The 18,634-nt window shown below is 36.7% G+C and overlaps 2 protein-coding genes across 8 annotated transcripts; both read right to left on the bottom strand.

Moving 5' to 3' along the window:
* Positions 1 to 87: 87 nt before the first annotated feature.
* On the bottom strand, positions 88 to 2,683 carry LOC110745466 (tRNA/rRNA methyltransferase (SpoU) family protein). Of its 2 annotated transcripts, none has more exons than XM_021945553.2 (4): positions 2,333 to 2,683; positions 1,688 to 1,985; positions 856 to 906; positions 88 to 516 (listed from the first exon to the last, which is right to left on the bottom strand). In XM_021945553.2, the coding sequence occupies exons 1-4, from the start codon at positions 2,608 to 2,610 to the stop codon at positions 112 to 114; spliced, it is 1,032 nt and encodes a 343-aa protein (XP_021801245.2). In that variant the 5' UTR covers positions 2,611 to 2,683; the 3' UTR covers positions 88 to 111. The 2 variants fall into 2 exon arrangements, with proteins under 2 accessions (XP_021801245.2, XP_021801246.2); XM_021945554.2 differs by having other exon boundaries at positions 1,748 to 1,985.
* A 3,690-nt stretch (positions 2,684 to 6,373) lies between these two features.
* Positions 6,374 to 18,138, bottom strand: LOC110772153 (uncharacterized). Of its 6 annotated transcripts, none has more exons than XM_088255015.1 (22): positions 17,985 to 18,138; positions 17,710 to 17,789; positions 16,811 to 16,906; positions 16,082 to 16,641; positions 15,148 to 15,242; positions 14,956 to 15,030; positions 14,696 to 14,857; positions 14,518 to 14,596; positions 14,274 to 14,428; positions 13,882 to 13,945; positions 12,931 to 13,010; positions 12,542 to 12,607; positions 11,673 to 11,723; positions 11,406 to 11,557; positions 10,556 to 10,646; positions 9,862 to 9,942; positions 8,943 to 9,020; positions 8,771 to 8,806; positions 8,622 to 8,665; positions 8,279 to 8,357; positions 7,826 to 7,916; positions 6,374 to 7,708 (listed from the first exon to the last, which is right to left on the bottom strand). In XM_088255015.1, the coding sequence occupies exons 3-22, from the start codon at positions 16,843 to 16,845 to the stop codon at positions 6,468 to 6,470; spliced, it is 3,315 nt and encodes a 1,104-aa protein (XP_088111141.1). In that variant the 5' UTR covers positions 16,846 to 16,906; positions 17,710 to 17,789; positions 17,985 to 18,138; the 3' UTR covers positions 6,374 to 6,467. The 6 variants fall into 6 exon arrangements, with proteins under 6 accessions (XP_088111141.1, XP_088111140.1, XP_088111143.1 ...); XM_088255014.1 differs by having other exon boundaries at positions 16,811 to 16,849; XM_088255017.1 differs by having other exon boundaries at positions 17,981 to 18,108.
* Positions 18,139 to 18,634: the final 496 nt, after the last annotated feature.

Raw genomic sequence — 18,634 nt, 5'->3', positions numbered from 1 at the left:
ATGGAGGTCTAAAACCCTCCTAATCTCTGAATACACATGACCCCTTCAGAATACGAAACCACAGAGTTTTGAAAGGGGGACTTGCACAGACACATCCCAAAGTGTAAAGAATCACATTAAAGATTTATGGTTTTTAGGCTGTAACACATACAAGAAAATCCCACCTGCAACTGAAACATTGAGTGACTCAAACTCTCCTGCCATTGGAATGCTTACAAGCTCACATAGCCGTCGAGATTTCTCAGACAGCCCACTTCCTTCACTGCCCAAAACCAAGCTCAGCGGCACATCTACAAAAGAATCTGCAAGCTTTTGAGAAAGGTGAGACACTGGCTTCAGTTTTTCATCGTTCCCTGGATGGCCAGCCAGCATCTTTATTTGGAATTCATTTTGCAGGGATTCAAGATGATTCCAGGTACCAGAAACAATAGGGAGCTGAAATGAGGCTCCTCGGCTAGCTCTAAGTGCCTTCTCATTGAATGGATCACAGCATCCAGGAAGAAGAAAAGCACCATTCTGTTGAATATTAGACATCTTTTAAAACATAAATTAAGACAAAGTGATCAAAGTACACAAGAAAGTGCAATAGATGCATTTTAAGATAGCATCATAAAAAGGGAACAACAAGGAGTATGCATGATTCATCCTTGCTCCAACTGTTTATTCAATGGATCTAGTTAAAATATGACGTCGGATTAAGATAACAGGCACATAAGCATTAAAGCATATACATATGAGAGGTTGGGAAAAGCAAGAACATAGCATCTCAAAATAAAAGAATAAATAAAAACTTTAAAATAAAAAAAAACCAATAAATAAACAGGAAAGAAGAGAGAATGAAATCAAATGCCTTACCCATCCAAAAGCCATAGCTGATCTGAGCAGCGTACCAAGGTTACCCGGATCCTGCAGTGAATGATTTTTTATTGATCACTGATACAATTGCCCATAAAGTTAATGAAATCAAATGCCTGAAATTACAACCAGTAGATTAAACAGCATCTCAGAACTAAGACATCACATTTACATTTTCTTTTAAAGAAAAAATCAAGCAGCACGGGAAAAAAAAATTTACCACAATCCCAGGAATTAATATATAAAGTACAGAGATGAGAGAAACTTAAAATGAAATTCATTCTTCCTTGCAACAATTAGATCGAAGAGATATAGTTTGCTGCAAAAATACAAGCACATATTTTATTTATGATAGAAAGAAATATCAAGTGATTGAGTTGCAGAATTTGTGACAAGAAAAAAGCTGTATCAGAAGAATGGCCATTACCAAATGCTTGGATAAAGCCGAATAGAAATGTGGCGCTGGGCTTTAATTTGTAGAACAAGAACATAAGGAAACCACAGAATATGCCAAACCAATCAGGGAACTTCCACCCAAAGACCAAACAATTACAGCCCAATATTTAACTTTTAGCTGACAATTACAAGTTTTCAGAGAAAAACGATGCTGAATTTGTCTCGAAATTTCATTTTTGGGCACAGGGAAAACTTTCGCAAAATGCCATTGTTTCTGACAGTTTGCTTCAACACTAGGAAAGCTTTACATGGCAGAAGACTAAATCAGTATCCACACAGCCAAGAGGCGCATGATGCCATCTTTAAAATCAAAGGTGCAAGATTAAAATAGTTGAAAAATTGACAGAACCTAATGTTAGGTCACTGAAAGAGTCACCTGGACGCCATCAAGGACTAGAACTCGATGGAGTGAGGGAAACCATGTCTTACAGTTTACCTCCTTTTCTTCAGAATCTATATCTGAAAAACTGGTAGGCATTCTCATTAGGGCAATTGCTTCAATAGATTCAGTTGATTGCATCCCCGAAAGTTTTTTCATCACAACAGAGCTCACTTCCACAATACGAACAGAGAAATCATCAATCCACTCAGGGACCTCAGCTTTTTCAAGTAGAAGCAAGCAATCTATTATAACAGTTTTCTCTTGCGATGACCTCTGGAACCTGTATATTTCCCTGAAAATGAAAACTTCGTCATACATAGCACCAGGTTTTATTATGTTTAGGAAAAACAAAATCAAAATCAAATGCGAGGAACACAGTTAGACGGCAATACAGTAGCAGTAACACAAAAAAAGGACAGAACTATAGAACATTAAAATTAAACCTTCCCTCCAGTTCCATATGCAATGAATAAAGATTTCAGCATTGGAATTTTATCTTCTTCATCTTTCTCCAATTTCTCAGCAATCAAACAGGATTAGAAAAATAGCAAATACCCATCTGAGTTTTGTGCAAGTAAACTGATTATTACAAAGAACCCATATAAATTCAAGTGGAAAAGAGAAGGATAAAGATGAAACCTGATAGGAGTAGCACCCACAACAAGAGCTGAACGATGACTGTGGCGATAAGATGAACTCTGGCGCAGCTTGTGGCAGTGTTTCACGAATGGGTTAGAGGTGCTCGTTATGGAGTTGACATGGGAAGGCAGAGGAAGCTTTACATCATAGTCTTCAAAGTTGCTCTGCCTCTGGGTATGGATTTGGCTTGGACCAACTGATAACTCTGAGTGCAAGTCCCAAACTTTGAGCTTTCTGGGGTGAATGGTTGACACTGAGATGATGTTAGAGCTTTGCATTTTTTTTCTCCTTGCAAGTTTACTCACTTAAAAAATTCCTTTCGAATTCAGCTGAAGATTTCTTTTGGGCCAGGGTGGTAGAGGCCGGGTCTCTTTATGTTTTTTAAGAAGTGTTCTACAAAGACGAGGGTTTTTTTTTTTTTTTTTTTTTTTTTTTTTTTTTTCCTGTCAAGAAATCTACAATTAAACTTTTAAAAAAAAGAGTTTTATAACTTTTGAAAAAAATATATATTCAAAGGTTCATAAACTTTTGAGTAGGGGTGGGCATCAAAACCGGAATACCGAAATCATCCCGAAACCGTGCCAAACCGTGCCAATCTCGTGCCATCCCGTTTGGTGTTGACGTGTAAACGGGATGATACCGTGTCATCCCGTTACTATTTGGCACAACATCGGTTTTACATTTGCGATCCCAATTTGTGTCATACCGTATCGAATAGTATATGAGTTTTATTAATCCTAATTTAATTTCAGTTCTACCCTACTCTGACTCTACAGATATTTTGTTTTGTAAAAGTCTATGTGAGAGATTTCCATTTCTTGCTTTGTAGTTTGACATGTCTTGAACTTGAACTCTTGATTGATTGTTTGTTTTGTTTGTTATTAGGCTTGATTTATTGTAAAAGCCTATATGAGATCTGATTTCCATTTCACTTGAACTTTGTATGAGATTTCCATTTCTTGGTTGGTCTTGAATCAAGACTCTTGATTGTTTATTTTGTTGTATTACACTTGATTTATGAAAAGTTGAAGATTTTTTACGGTATCAACATTGATACCGAACCATACCGATCCCGCTTGGGTCCGGTATGATTTGAACGTGTTTTCAAAAACTCTCATCCCGTGTCATCCCATACCAATTCTCCTATTCGGGATTGACACCGGGATTACCTCCATCCCGTGTCATCTCATACCGTGCCCACCCTTACTTTTGAGGACGATTGGCGGCTAATTTTGTGAACAAGGTAGAACATGATGTTATTTATTTATTTATTTCAATTTAAACAAATTATAAATGTATTTTATTTTAGAGTTTTTTTATTTAAACCCCGCACTTTTCTTTGTTTACCCCAATACTTAAATCATTAAACTCTTAAGTTTTGTTATTGTGTAAAAAGACAAAAAAAAGTCATCAAACTTAATACTTAACCCTAGTACACACACCCCATCATTCTTCATATTAAGTTTCTTCCCCCATCTTTTAGAGCTCTTCCAACGAGATCCTTGCCCAGGCAAGGGGGCCCCTAGGCCCAAAAAGTGTTTCCATTGGGCAAATGCAGCCAGGGCAATTGGTGGGCTCCACAAGCCTGGTTGGCCCAAAGGCAAGAATAGCTTGGGCTGTTGCCTGGGTTTGCTGACGTTAGCAACGAAAAAAAATTTAAAAGCATCTAAAAAAAATACTAGAATTTTCAGAATTTTTTTAAATAAATACTTATTCATATTTTTCACTTCCCACACCAAAACTCTATACAAATTCCTCTCCTTTATATCTCATGTGAATAGTAGTTGTCACGGCAATGGGTGGAAATATCACAAGCCTTTTGCAAGGGCTATCACTATTCATATGAATAGTAACAACCCTTGCCTTGCCCATGCCCTTTGCTATGGAAAATGGGTGGAAGTGCTCTTACTCGACTTTCTTTTCCCATCACTATTGTTAGTATCACTATCGCTATCAGCATCAACTTTTGCCTTGGTAGTAGATTCTAGTTTATGCTCCCATTTCAAAGGGGCTTCTTTCTGCTGTTAGGTATGAGGTTGATGAGTTTTTTAATTTTTTTTTTGCTGGGTGTGTATTTAGGGGTAGTTTAGGAAGATAGTGGGATTTTCTTAGAAATTGTGAAAATTTGAATTAGAAATTAGGCTGAACTTAGAATTTGGGATGAACAAAGAGAAGTGCAGGGTTTAAATAGAAAAACTCTTATTTTATTTTGGGACGTTAGAGCATCTCCACTTCAATGGGGAGATGTAAATTCGAGGGTGTAGAGTCACATCTACATCCTCTTTACACCAGTATGTAAATGTGATTTTTAGTCCAATATGGGAGATGCAATCCAAATATGTAAATTTGATTCTCTGATATTAATTGGTTTTTTGTGTTAACTTTTAAATGTGGCAATACATTTGTTCTTAAGCCATGTAAAAATAATCCAAGTGACATTTTAAACACGGAAAACAAAGAGAAATATAGAGAGAATAGATAAGGAAATAAAAAGGAAGAAAATTGGAGCAAAAAAAGAAGAAAAAAAAAGAAGAAGAAGAGAGAGAGAGAGAGAGAGAGAGAGAGAGAGAGAGAGAGAGAGAGAGGATAAACGCAAGAAAAAAAAGAAAGGAAACAGAGAGAAAAGGGAAGGAAATGAAAAAATGAAAAAATGAAAAAGAAAGAGATTAGAGAGTTTGTTTGAATTAATAATTAAAGGGTATTTTAGGAATAATGGTGGGTGGAAAGATAGGTTTGTATTTTTTCAAATTTACATGATGGGTGGAGAAATAGGACAGGAGGTGGAAATAGTAACACTCTTATTTTATTTTTCCAAACAAATATACCTGAAGTATTTTATTTTTGAAATTTTGAATGTTTCACTTTTAAAGGATTATGACTTTCTGATTGATGGTTATGTGACGGATCTTAGAGCACTTCCATCAGTAGGCCCAGCCTAGGCAAAAGGCCCTCTAGGCTTCCAAAAGTGGCCCTGGCAAGATATGGGGTCCACCAAGCCCGAGCAAGGACCAAGGCAAGATCAGCCTGAGCTCTTGACCTTGGGCGATGACATCAGCGAACAAAAGTAATTTTTTTTTAACGTTGACGAGTGACGTACACATAGCGTGATTGTGTCACGCCTGCCAACGGTAAAAAAAATTTGAATTTTTTTTTGCTAATGCCAGCCTGGTGTCAGCGCCTGCTTTCCTCTACCTGCTAGAAGCCACATAGCATGACCTAGGGCTTCCGATCAATTTTTTTCCTCTATCCAACGAAGAAAAAGAAATTGGAAAAAAAAAAACAAAAACAAAAATATTATGGAATTTTTTTTCCATAAGTACCTACCAATATTATTCACTTTCCACACCAAATCTTCATAAAAATTCTTCTCCTACCTTTATTTTCTACTACTAAATTCCATTTGTGTAAAAATACAAATGGTCCCTTCCATCAAAGCCAAAGGCGTGTGGACAACCATGAAAGATAATTTGTTTTGTGAGTGTTGAGTCCAAATTGGTCATTGCCCGATCACGGGCAATGAGATGAAGTTCTCTCATACGTGGTGGAAAATTCATGAAGTTTTCTCTTATCCGAAAATTTTATTCGAAATATAAGATGTGAATTTTATAATTAATATATATAGACACGTGGCAACCGAAAATCTTATAAAAAAGTAAATAAAATTAATCTCATCTGAATAGTGATTGCCTTTGGGTTGACATGATAATGGGTGAAAAAGCATTAAAAAAAATTGTCATGGCAGGCACTATTCACATGAATAGTAACAGCCCTTGCTTGCCTTTTCCCTTTGCCATGGCAAATGAGTGAAAGTGCTCTTAATGAAGCCAGTAAGATCTTGAACCCTCTTTTTTTTTCACTCTTAAAAGGTCTTTTTTTTTTTGGTCGAACCTGGTAAATAAGATGTGAGTGAAGTCAGTGATGCTACTCGCTTCTAAAGCATCTCTTTTCTTCTCCAGCACTCTACCTTTTTTTCTTGGCCAGTGCCTGTACTCTCACTTCAAGAAAGAGGACAAGAGTGAAAGAATATAGAAGAGAAACTGCTTAGACAAAAAAGCAAAACTTATTTTGCATTATAGTGGGATTATAGTCTACCGATTCCTAAAAAGTAAAACAATAAATAGCACTAGGTTCTATCCTATATCCTCTGAGACGCCGGTAAAGTTAGTGATGCTCCTTGACTGGGAAATTCATCCATCGAAACCATCGAGTTTTGAGGGAACATCCTCTGAGGTGCACCCGGAATATATAATCTCTCAGATGTTGGTGACATACCAGGATTTCTCTGAACCAATGGAGACATATATAATCTTTCCGAGGTGGAAGGAACAGCATCGGCATGTTGAGAGGCCACAGCCAAGTTGTCATTCCTTTGAGATGCTGTGGACATGTATATCCTCTCCGAAGTTGGATGTAGAGTAATATCAGTTCTCTGAGATGTTGAACCCATGTGGTCATGCCGATGAGATGTTTCAGGCATGTATAGCCTCTCAGATGTTGAAAACATGGTGGTGTCATTCCTTTGAAATGTTTGGCCCATACTGTCATTCAGGTGAGCTCCTGCCAGCATGTATACCCTCTCCGAAGCTGGATGTAGTGTTGAATCCATTCTTTGAGATGTTGCACTTATCCCGTCATTTCTGTGCGGTATCGGAACCATGTTGTCATGAGAGGCAGGCACATATACCCTCCCAGAAGTCAATGCCATAGAATTATCAGTCCTTTGAGATGTCAGTGCCTTGTTGCCATTCCTCTGAGATGTAGGCACATGATTCCTCTCAGAACTTGGAATATTTTGAGTCCTTTGTGATGCTGGTATTGAGGTTTCCATCCAATGAGACGTTTGAGGCATATTCTCAGTCCTTCTAGGTGTTAGTCTTGACGCTTCCATCCAACAAGATGTTTGAGGCATATACATCCTCTCTGAGCTCTGGGTCGGTCTCATTGACACACCTTGACTTGGTATATCTCTTTCTGGTTCTGGATGTGTAGCTAGCGAGATCTCTGCACTGGATAGATCTCTCTCAGATGTTGCTGGCCTGACAAGGGGCACTCCTTGACTAGACAAATTCCTATAAGCAGTTGGAGACACGGATAAGACTCCTGGGTTTGGTAGATCTGCCTCAGACGTGGGAGTGATGGACAGTGGAGCTCCATGGCTTAGTGAATCACTCTCAGATTCTGGGTGCATGTCTGGTGACACTCTCTGGCTAGGTGAATCTCTCTCAGATGTTGAAGGCAAAGCTGAAGACACACCTCTACCGGTCAGATCTGTCTCAGATGATGGAGGCAGGGGTAGCGACACTTCTAAGCTAGGTAAATCCTTCCACTGCTGTGCAACCGTCTTGATCTGGGTGTAAAATTGCACACCTGCCTTACCTACAATTTTGAATGGTAACTGCAGTTATGGAAAAGGTTCAACCATCCTCAACCTGTGTGTGTATGAGAGAGAGAGAGAGAGAGAGAGAGAGAGAGAGAGAGAGAGAGAAGTTATACCACAAAAATTGAGATCACTACCAAAAGATGCCTTAGATCCATCAAATGAAGAAAATGGCAATGGAATTGGAACAGGGACATTGATTCCAACCTGAGATATGTCAAATCCGTGTCAATTAGTAATATGCAAGTGACACCATAAATTAGAGAATGTCTACCAGGTGAGAGCATTCTCTTTGGCTATCAAGCTTTCTCTAATTCCAGTGAAGATTCCATGAAATTACTAAAAGAAACATATTTATTCAACCAGCATACTTTCAGTTCAAACTTCTCATCCCCCTCCTGGAGCCAACATGGTTCCCTATACTTCTATTAATATGTATGAAAACCCCGCATGTATGCTGGCATAAAAAATTGTAACATCTAGCCCACAGAGAACTATAGGAGGGGCGTCATGAAGCATCACCCCATAAGTTCTCATAACCTACATGATAGAAGAAAGAGTTGGCTTACCAGCCCTGCCTCTACTTCATTCTGGAACTTCCTTGCAGCAATGCTGGATGTTGTGAATATGGAAGCTCCATTACCATACCTAAGGAATCGTAAGACAATATATAAAACTGATAATTGTGTGCTTATATTTCAAAAGAAACACCTGTTTCAAGAAGTTGCAATTGTGCAAGAATTTTGAGAAGAAAAAAAAATTGAAAACATTATATTAAAAAATAATAATAAATAAATAAAAACAAGAAGGAACTATGTTTCTCATAAGTTGCATCCATAAACAAATAATGAGAGTCTTCATTTCACGACTTTAATGGATCTTGGAAACAAAAGAAAGCAGGAGAGCGAGTACCTGTTTCTGTTTATAATTGATATGGCCTCTTCTAGGCTGGCAGCCTGTTGGTCATCAAAAACAGAAGGTTTCGTAACCAATCTACAACTTGTAGCAAACTCTCACACAAATATGAGAGAGAGAGAGAGAGAGAGAGAGAGAGAGAATACCTGCATGCAAAGAAGAACTGGTCCAAAAATTTCTTCCTGCCCAACACAAGATATAATGCTGTCAAGAATATGCCAATGTCTTTGGTTTCAACTCTTCTTCCACTGAGAATCATAATTAACCAAGTCCATTTATTCTGAAGACATAGAAGAACTGGGAACATGAAAAGATTACCTTAAAGCAATCCATGTTGGTTGTAACATCACATAAGATTGTAGGACCTATAAAATTTCCATTCTCATATCCTGGAACCTACAAAGTCGTGTTTGAAAAATTCAGAGAAAGTTTCTAGAAAGCAAGCTCCTTAGTTATACACATGCTCAGCATGTGACATATAGAACACTACATGCTCCATTGTTACCATGAGATCGGTGATAAAATGATACTTTATCAGCAAAAGATAAAATAAGATACATATTAACAGAAAAGAATATAAGAATATGGAAAGAAAGCAGAAAACTGCTAACGGAGAAGCCATGCTACAAAAAAGGAAGGAAAGTAGTCTGTTAAGTACATCAACAATCAGCAACGTTGTGACTAAAACATAGAGTGCATGAAACCAACTTCTGTAAATGTATAGAAACTCAAGGTGAAAATTCACAGAGTTTTTCCTTTTGTTCATCCTTTGGTTGATTGCATGCATATTACAGCAAAACTATGCAATCATGATTTGCTCATAAAATGGAACAAATTAATGTATTTTATCACCAGCGCCTTAAAAAACAAAAATATATGTTCTTATATTTCTCTTAATTTGATCAGTAAAATTATTAAAAGCCACCACGGTGGTGCAACCAAACTACACAAGCATACAAGAAATAACCACCCAAAGCCAAAAATTCTAAAATCAGGATAGAAGAAAATAGGTGAGGATAGAATATGCCATCCATGGTCACGTCAAGAGAAATTACCCAAGTCAAATTCCATAAACAGTGCAGCCAAAAGAAAATTTCAAAAAACACCTCCCAGAGTTTTGGTAATATACTGAAATTAACATCTTTTTCAATCTGTGTTTATGCATGTGCACACGTGTAAAGCATTTGTTCATAGCAAGAATTGATTTATCTCATCTTATCTGAGATCAAATATGTACCCTAACATTTCTCCCATCAAGCAGAAGTCTAGCACCACTTTCAACACTGCTCTGAACTAATCTGCAAATGCGATCCTTCACCTGTGAATTTAGAAACCTTGTAAAAAACTTAATATAAAAAAACTGCATTAAGCATATCATCTATATAGGTACAACATGCTTCCATGAGAAATTTGAAGGATCTTTTAGTAGGAAACTTAATTTATAGATAAAAGAACATAATTACAAAAAGATAGGACATGTGTTCCACCTATTGCAACAACAACAAAAAGGCACAAAACAAGCAAAGTCACACTCAATACAAAACCCGAGCCCAATCAAGGTGAACTACACTAAACGGAACATCTCTAAAGTGCTTAGACAAAGGCATCAACAAAAGAAGGCCAGAAATTTAGTTGTTCTCAAACAAAATTCAGTTCCTCTTCCCATCCTAAAAAATTCTTCTATTCCTCTCATGATACACAACCCAAATAGAACCTAGTACTGCATAGAGCAAAGCCTACAACTCCCTTATTAGCCCCATCCCGAACATCCCTAAAAATTCCTCGATCAACAGAGAATAGCAATCTCTTGGAACTAGAAAGACCCACTTCAGGCCAAAAGCTAGCTCCTTACAATACACAGAAACTAAGCTTTCCAATTAGTTCCTTTTTTATAAAGAAAAAAGGCAGACAATGCAGAAGGACTTATTCACCTCTTTTGTAATAACTGGGCCAAGGTCTGCACTGGGATCTGTTCCTACATTCACTTTAAGGGCTTTGACATGCTCCAAAATTTCGCTTTCCCTGTAAAATATAAATAGACCACCAAGTTTAGTTGAAAACTAACTTGCTACCTATGCAAAGCACAGGTCAAATAATAGTTTTTAAGCCAAAACAACATTGTTAATTTTATGACAAAATAGAAATAATTTTATTGTTCACATAATAAAAAACAGTTTAAAAATCTAACATGTAAAATAAAAGGAAAATTAATATCAACCCTGCACTGCTGACGTTCTAAACTTGGTCAGTCTTAATTTGGCCACTCTTTCCAATTTACACTACTAACCCATGAGAAGACTTGGTAGAAACTTTAACCCTTCCCATTAATATGTTAACTAATATGGGAAGCCCAACAGGCAGAAGTAGGAACCCCACAGATCACATCTCTTTTAGTACCATAGATGGACACATGTCACTTGTTTAAAAAATTTAGCCCAAACACAACATTGGATGAGCATTAATGTAAATACAAAATAAGACCCAACTGTTAGATGTGAGCTAATATATAAATTACAAATAGAAAAAGAATGAGTAACAATAACCACAAGTTGCAAAGGATAAACAAGAAAGTATCTCAAAGTTGTAGGTAAACTCAAGTAGTGAAGGACTAAAGACACAACTCAGTTGAGTGGTACATGTTCCAGTAACATTCAAACTTCTAAGAAGAATATAGGCATGTAACTCCTATTATTAGATGCAGTGAACTCAGTAGATGGGAAGATACCAAAAAGAAAAGAAAGGAATAAAACATTATCAGATCAAACAAACAAAATGCATTACCATGGCCTTGAACCTCCAACAAAAACAGCTGTATTGAGAGTCATACACCTTTGTCCTGCAGCACCAAAGCCAGCAGTAACCAGAGCATTCAAGGTAGCATCCATGCTAGCATCAGGCATGATGATTGCATGATTTTTTCCTCCTATATTAGACTAAGGAGTTGACAAAATCACCAGTTAGAAAGCAAATTCAGTTAGAAAGAAAATGCCGATTGTGTGTGCGCTTGGGTGGGTAAGTGAGAGAGAGAGAGAGAGAGCAACTATTCACCTGAACACGTTTTCCCCTAGCAACTGCCCTCGCATATATGTGCATCCAAGCCTTCACAGTACATGAACAACAGAGAGTAGATATAAAAGGAAATTAAACACGTAAGAGTAGAATGGCATATACTCTATCATATATTTGAAGTCCAAAGTTAAACATATGTGCTATGACAACCTATTGAATACAAGCAAACCTATTCAATTTCCAAAGTGCAGGGAAATGTAAGATTTCAGCGGCAAAAACTAATTACACTTACTCAGATTTATGAGCTCTACTATCAGTTTAATGATTTAATTTCATACCCATGAACTATTGATGCAGAGGCCTCCAAAAGGTTTATTAAAGCCTCTCTCTTGTCCACATACTGTGAAGGCAGTAAGCTTAAAGTGTTTTTAAGGGCTGAGATTAAAGGGTTATTTTCATATCAATGGCTTGGGCTGGAATGTCCCCAATATATGTGTTCCTCATTATGAGCCTTTGAAAAGAAAAAAAAACATTTGACAGAATATATAATCAGATTAGACAATTGTTCTTGGGCCACTCTTTCCCTGGACATTCAATTATCATCGTTCCAGCAATGGTCTTAAAGCTTCCTTTCCCTAGAAACTTAGTATAAATTTTTCTTTTCTGTTGCACCAATGATAAAAGCAGTGGATAGACTAATGGAACACTTCAGCTCACAAGGACAATCACATAAACAAATTCAATTCACAATGACTTTGAGTTTTTCGCCATGTGAAGATGTAGCGAAGGCCGACAAGGTTATATATGAGTGTGCTGATGTGTCGAGTGAATCTGAACTTCAAGTCATATCTTCAGGCACCGGATAGACATATAAATAATCATGAACCACCAAACTGAAAGAAACTTACCGTATTTGAGCCAACAAGTGATACAGCTTTTATGTCATCATCATCACAGACATAATTAATAATGTCCTGCTCAAAATGATTTTCAAGAAAAGTAAATTTTGTCAGTGCTTAGAAAAGATTAATTAGCAACCTACCCCAGATTTCAAATTGACATTACCTAATCATTTAGAGAACAGCATAAATTATTGGAAAATACATAAGGTGCAATGGGAGTGACCAACAGCTATTTTAATAACATATATTAACCCCGAAAAAATGGCAACTGCCATTTGTACAACTACATATTAATATGTCTTTCATTTTTCTACTTAAAACGCAGAAGATTTCCACGACTAGAACTGTGGCAAATACGTACAAATAAGATGGAGATCCTGATCAACAGAACTTACATGGGTGCCATGAACAATATTTAAGACACCATCGGGTAAACCAGCCTCCTTTGCAAGTGCTGCAAGTATCATTGAAGCCCCTTAAACAAAAACAATATCAGCCATTTGAATTTGTCAATATGGGCACAGTAAAAGAAAAATGAAACATAATATTGCATTTCTAAGAAGATACATAAAAATTTAAATAAAAAAAAGAAAAAAGAAATCAACAATGATACAAGGTGTAGCATACAACCGCTTCCATATAACAAATGATCGATCTACAGAGATCATTGAGACACGTTAGAATGACATACACAAAATTTAAGAAGTGCATCAATATTGATTGATGATCTTTTGTGGTTTCCTTTTTGTAGGAAAGATCTAAACATAGAACCTCACCAACCCCACACCTTAGCATTACCACCCTTCTTTTAATGTATGGCTTTCCACCTAACACTAAGGCACAAACACAGTTACTATTGATTAAACGTATTCCCATATGCACATGTATGCATTAGCACAACTAAGTTGTTTAAAATCTTAAATACATACAACTTACAATCATGAATTATATTCATTATATCACCCACAATTCCCACTCGATAACCTTTTCACCACTTATATTGATTAAATCATTGTCTTCATATCTGGAAACTTGCTAGAAATTTGAATCTGGAAACTTCTCTAAAGATGATTCTCCATGTAAAACTCTGATTCATATGAAAATCAGAAAAGTGAAGGGGGTGTTATTTTTATTGGATATCACTTATCAGTGCAAGTTTTGTTCCAAACTATTGCCAGTAGATCCATGGACAATGAATGGAATTATAGATGTTCAACGGCCTCCATATTATTGCTTAAAGCAGTACCCAAATACATGCTTTCAATTCACATACAACAGAAATAAGCAATCCAAGTAGAAACAAAGTGTCCCAATCTTGAACATAATAGCAGCGGATTCAAAGTCACCTGGATTATTTTCACATGGCTTAAGAACAAATGTATTGCCACATGTAACTGCAATTGGGAACATCTGCAAAACCGTGGAAAAGTTACTCACAGGAAACTCCTCTTATCTTTTTCCACAAACCACACAAATAAAAGACTCCCAAGTACCCCAAAAAAACAGTTTTGTGATTAACAATAGAAATTTAAATGCACAAAAAAGCTACACAATCTAAAAGTTTGTCTTCCGTAGTTTAAAGAAATGACTAAATGCATGAGAAAATAAGCACATCAACCTAAACTAAAATAGGAAGCAAAATCATATAAAATTGTCACCTAAGTCCTGCAGAAGGTTTTTTAAAAACAATGAAAAACAAACCACCAATGAAAAGAACTGAGAGGTAATGTAGCCATACCCACAAGGGAATCATTGCTGGAAAGTTGAAAGGACATATCCCGGCACAAACACCTAGTGGTTCCCTAATGCAGTATGTATCAATACCATTAGATGCATTAGGAACAAACTCCCCCATTTGTAGAGTTGCCATCCCACAAGCATGTTCAACCACCTCTAAAGGCAAAAAAAATTAAACCAACTCACTTTTGGTTAACACTGGTCACAGTAACAGAAATGGCAAAAAGACATGTGCAAAGACTGACCTAAGCCACGGAGCACATCACTCTCGGCACCCTTCAATGTCTTACCCTGTTCTATGGTGATATTCATGGCAAGCTTGCCCTGAAAAGAGTAATGTTGTGTTGTCCACATTGAGATTCATAAGTCCAGGATAGAAGTCATATATTACAATAATGAATTTATGAGACTCTAAATACTAACAATATCTCTCCGAATGAGCTCCTGGAGCTTAAACATGATACGTTGACGAGTGGTAATAGGAGTGTTTTTCCATGACGAAAAAGCCTCCTTGGCTGAACTAACTGCAGCTTTGAACTCTTCATAGGTAGTTAAAAGGACATGAGAAACAACCTCTTGTGTCGCCTAATTAAGAAATCAAACATAAATTTAATAATATAACTGATAAATGCGTCTGTCGAAAAGAGAATAAGATGATAATTATTTGAATTTTGTGAGCTTACAGGATTTACTACATCAATGATTGAACACCCTTGAGAATCAACAAATTTCCCTCCAATAAAATTAGGAACCTTCAGCTACAATTGAATCTAACATAAGTTTGTAATACCCAACTCATTCAGCAAAAAGCAGAGAGAGACAGAGCAGAAGCAGAAAAGCAGCCTTATTCGACCACCTTTAACATCAAACCTTACCGGTTGGTTGTTTTGTTCTGATGAACCCCCACTGGTAGTAGCACTTGTACTCACCAGAGCAGATCTGTCAGGTCTCCATGACTTGAAACTTTTTTCTGATGAAATAAGTTAAAAATATAAAGTTGTTAATGTTTACTGATAAATTTTCTGATCTATTCCAGCTATTCTATCCAGAAATCCAAAAGTTTCTAGCTATTCTATCCAGCAATCCAAAAGTTAGTTTATCAAATTTTCTAGTCAAAACCTATACAATCTTTTGGCCCTAAAAGCTTGCTTTTTTCTTACACAGAAATCCCCCGGCTCCGAAACTGGGGCCCCCATCCGAACCCTACAATCTTTTGGAGGCAGGAAACTCTGGCAAATAGCTAGATAGGTACCTTGAGGAATCGAATCTCAGACCACATGGGAGCAAACCTCTTAAATGATCTTAGTGGCCACTCAAAAACTAGGGTACCATATGCGCACATGTCTGCTAACTTTTCAAAGTCCTGCAACTTTCTTCCAATCTTTAAGTATAACTATCAGTTAACCAAATTATTAAAAACTAAAAAACAACATACTTGCAGTATCAGAAACTAATACCAATGTAGATATGACCTAATATTTAGCTTACAAAAGTATGGTGAAATCTCCCCTTTACATGATCTTAGCGGCCTCTCAAAACTGTAATTTGGATTTCACTAGGAAAATTACTTTTCCTGTTTCCAATGATTAGCACCGTAGTATGAATATGTGCCCTTTATATTAAATATAATTGTTCTTCAACTGCAAAGAAGTCCAACTCAAACCCCAATACTAACTACGCAAAAAGAACCTAATAAACCGGCCACAGTAGCACACCACTACCCAACAACACACTGCACAATGGTACAGATTCAGTTTTCTAGCAACTTAGAATATACTATTTTTTTTAAATCTTGGGAACAAGAGGAACCTGATAGATTTCCTTGACGGATCTTGGCTTTGAGGTTATACAAATGCCTTGGTGTTGACTGCAGTTCAGGATTGATTTGCTTGAGAGTCTTAAGAACTTGACGTGGTTTCACACCAGCTTCAGTCATTTGCTTGATTTGTCTGACCTCTTCCTCAGTGAAACGACGACTATATGGATGCTCTGACATGTCCTTTAACGCATCATGGTTGTGATCCCCATTTTTTATTGTAAGTACCCATAAATCATCTTCCTTTTTCCCAATGGCTTCAAAAGGACAATTTATAAGGCGTGAACTTGCTTTCCTTTTGCGCTTGCTCTCATCAATTTTACGCCTATTGCGATAAACACCTCCTCTATCACAACCAAGTATGACTCTTCTGTCTTTCCTCGACTTCTTGATGGTCACCACATATCCTTGACTAGCACCAAAATCACGAACATATTTGATGAGGTCTTCACGATCTTCAAACGTACCCGGTTGTGGAGGAAGCATCCTGTTCTGCTTTGTAACCTCAATTTGACTCTGAGCTTCCATTACCAATGGTAGAAAGAAAACGCAGCTGATAGATAAACAAAAAAAGAATATATAAACATGGTATTGTTTGACAAAGAATAGGATACAAGAACTTCACTTTTTAAAAGTATGTATATTTGAAAAAATGAAGTCCTAAGGCTTTCACCATAAATAAGTCCATAGACAAATTAAGCATGAAACTTATTTCTTCAAACCTGCTGAGTCTTGAATCTTGTATAGATAAGGTCATTTTCCTGAGTGAAAAATAAATTGTTGAACCACAGACCCACAAACCAGTAACTTTAGCACACCTAAATATTTTGACAGCACCAGTCAAATTTAAATTATTTAGGCATATGGTAGCAACATAATGTGCAACCCATACAACAAACCCGGAAACCTCTCCAGACATATCGAAGACAATTGTTCCTAAAACTCATGTGTGCTGTAGAATATGGACGGTCAAATCAAGGGTTCTACTATTATTCTACATCAAGCAAGACTAGGCGACTTGTTTCAATCACAATGTTCTCATACTATAAGTAATTAAAAAGATGAATACCATTATACCATGATAAGTTATTAAAACAACAATGCAATTTTTTCAGTGATGTCTTCATTAAGATTGGCCTCAAAAGAAAAAGTGGAAGCCCTCCAATGCAATAGCATAACTCTTGTATCAACCATTGAGACAAATGTGGATATTCTCACACATCAGAACACGATTAGATTAAAATTTCACAATGTGCAACATGGTTTCTACTTTATAGAACTCTAGAGAGTAACCATGGGAATGGAAACGATTGCTTAAAACTACTTTCTGTTGCCAGCATAGCTCATAGTCTTTTTTCTTTTTTTTTCTTTTTGTCTGAACTCAGTAATCTTAGTTTAGAACTCAAATTGGACAACTTTCTGTAAATCAACTTTGCAAAGCATAAGTTATAGAAACAAACAAACCCCAAAAGAAAAAACAACATATATACAATGTTGAGTGAGACTCTCGAAAACACCAAATACCTCTCTATAACCAGCAATGATTTCTATCACAAATTAACAAAAAAACTACAGACATAACAGTAACCCAAAACAGAAAACGTGAAGGTGAAAAGCTTACTTGATTGAAAATTCCTAGGTCAGTGAAAACTTGCACTTACAGACCCAAAATTTCACCCCCAAGTGCCAGCACAAAAATACCTGGAAAAAAAATTCAACACCAAGAAAATTAATCCCAGAATCAAATTTCAAAGGAAATGAATCTCAATATAGAAACAACAGATATAATGGGGTTATACAGATCAGCAATGCCTTAATGGAGAGTCTTATTGTGTATTAGCATACCAAAAACATATTTGCAGCAATAAATTCATTTCTCTAAAATATATTACCTACCCATAAAAGCCAAAAAAGAAAAGCGTAAATATTTGAAAATAAACATAGAGATTTTGATCTTGGAAATGGAAAGTGAGGGAAAATTTTGAAGGTTACAGAAAAGGATCGGGACGCCCACTAGTTTTGATAAACAGGGACGCCTCACTTGCTTGAACGACAGTGCGCTCAGAGACCTTCAGATGCGGTCTTCGTCACGCGCTTGAGTGGCGCTTGTAAGTTGAATGGGGTTCGGTTGATTGTTGAGTGGTTTCACGCGCTCGCCTGGGAAGAGTAGGATTGTGTTTTTTGTATGGTTTCTCAACGGCAGTTTTGGCATTTCGACACTTCTCGAGACGGGTGTCCCGTTTATCAAAACGGGGATTGTTACTTCAAGTTAGAGCACGACATTGTTATGGATGTCGTCCACTCACTTTCCATCGATGTTTGGTTTGTTTTTTTGTTTGAGCCAAAATCAAGGCTGTTTTGAAAAATAATAATAATAAGTGTTAAGTGGCTTTTAGCTTAGCTTAAGTTGTTAAAAGCAGTTACCTATGTTTGAAAAAAAAAATTTAACAATTACCTAGTCTTCTATGCAAATCTTCCCTACCCCATATATGCTCAATTGAATATATTTAAATTAATTTAAAGTAGTTTAGATTATTTGTTATATA

Source organism: Prunus avium, chromosome 6 (genome assembly GCF_965620075.1).
Source record: "Prunus avium chromosome 6, drPruAviu1.hap1.1, whole genome shotgun sequence".
NCBI classification, from domain to species: Eukaryota; Viridiplantae; Streptophyta; class Magnoliopsida; order Rosales; family Rosaceae; genus Prunus; species Prunus avium.
The sequence above is the reverse complement of the archived record's forward strand: the minus strand, read 5'-3'. Positions and strand labels throughout refer to the sequence as shown.

Coding starts and splice junctions, on each gene's coding strand:
- LOC110745466 (XM_021945553.2), bottom strand. CDS start 2,610: ATGCAAAGCTCTAACATCATCTCAGTGTCAACCATTCACCCCAGAAAG. Junction 1,986..2,332: donor GTGGGTGCTACTCCTATCAG/GTTTCATCTTTA, acceptor TTTCATTTTCAG/GGAAATATACAGGTTCCAGA. Junction 517..855: donor CAGCTATGGCTTTTGGATGG/GTAAGGCATTTG, acceptor AATATTCAACAG/AATGGTGCTTTTCTTCTTCC.
- LOC110772153 (XM_088255015.1), bottom strand. CDS start 16,845: ATGACCTTATCTATACAAGATTCAAGACTCAGCAG. Junction 15,031..15,147: donor CAGAACAAAACAACCAACCG/GTAAGGTTTGAT, acceptor ATTCAATTGTAG/CTGAAGGTTCCTAATTTTAT. Junction 8,358..8,621: donor TCAATTATAAACAGAAACAG/GTACTCGCTCTC, acceptor ACGATTCCTTAG/GTATGGTAATGGAGCTTCCA.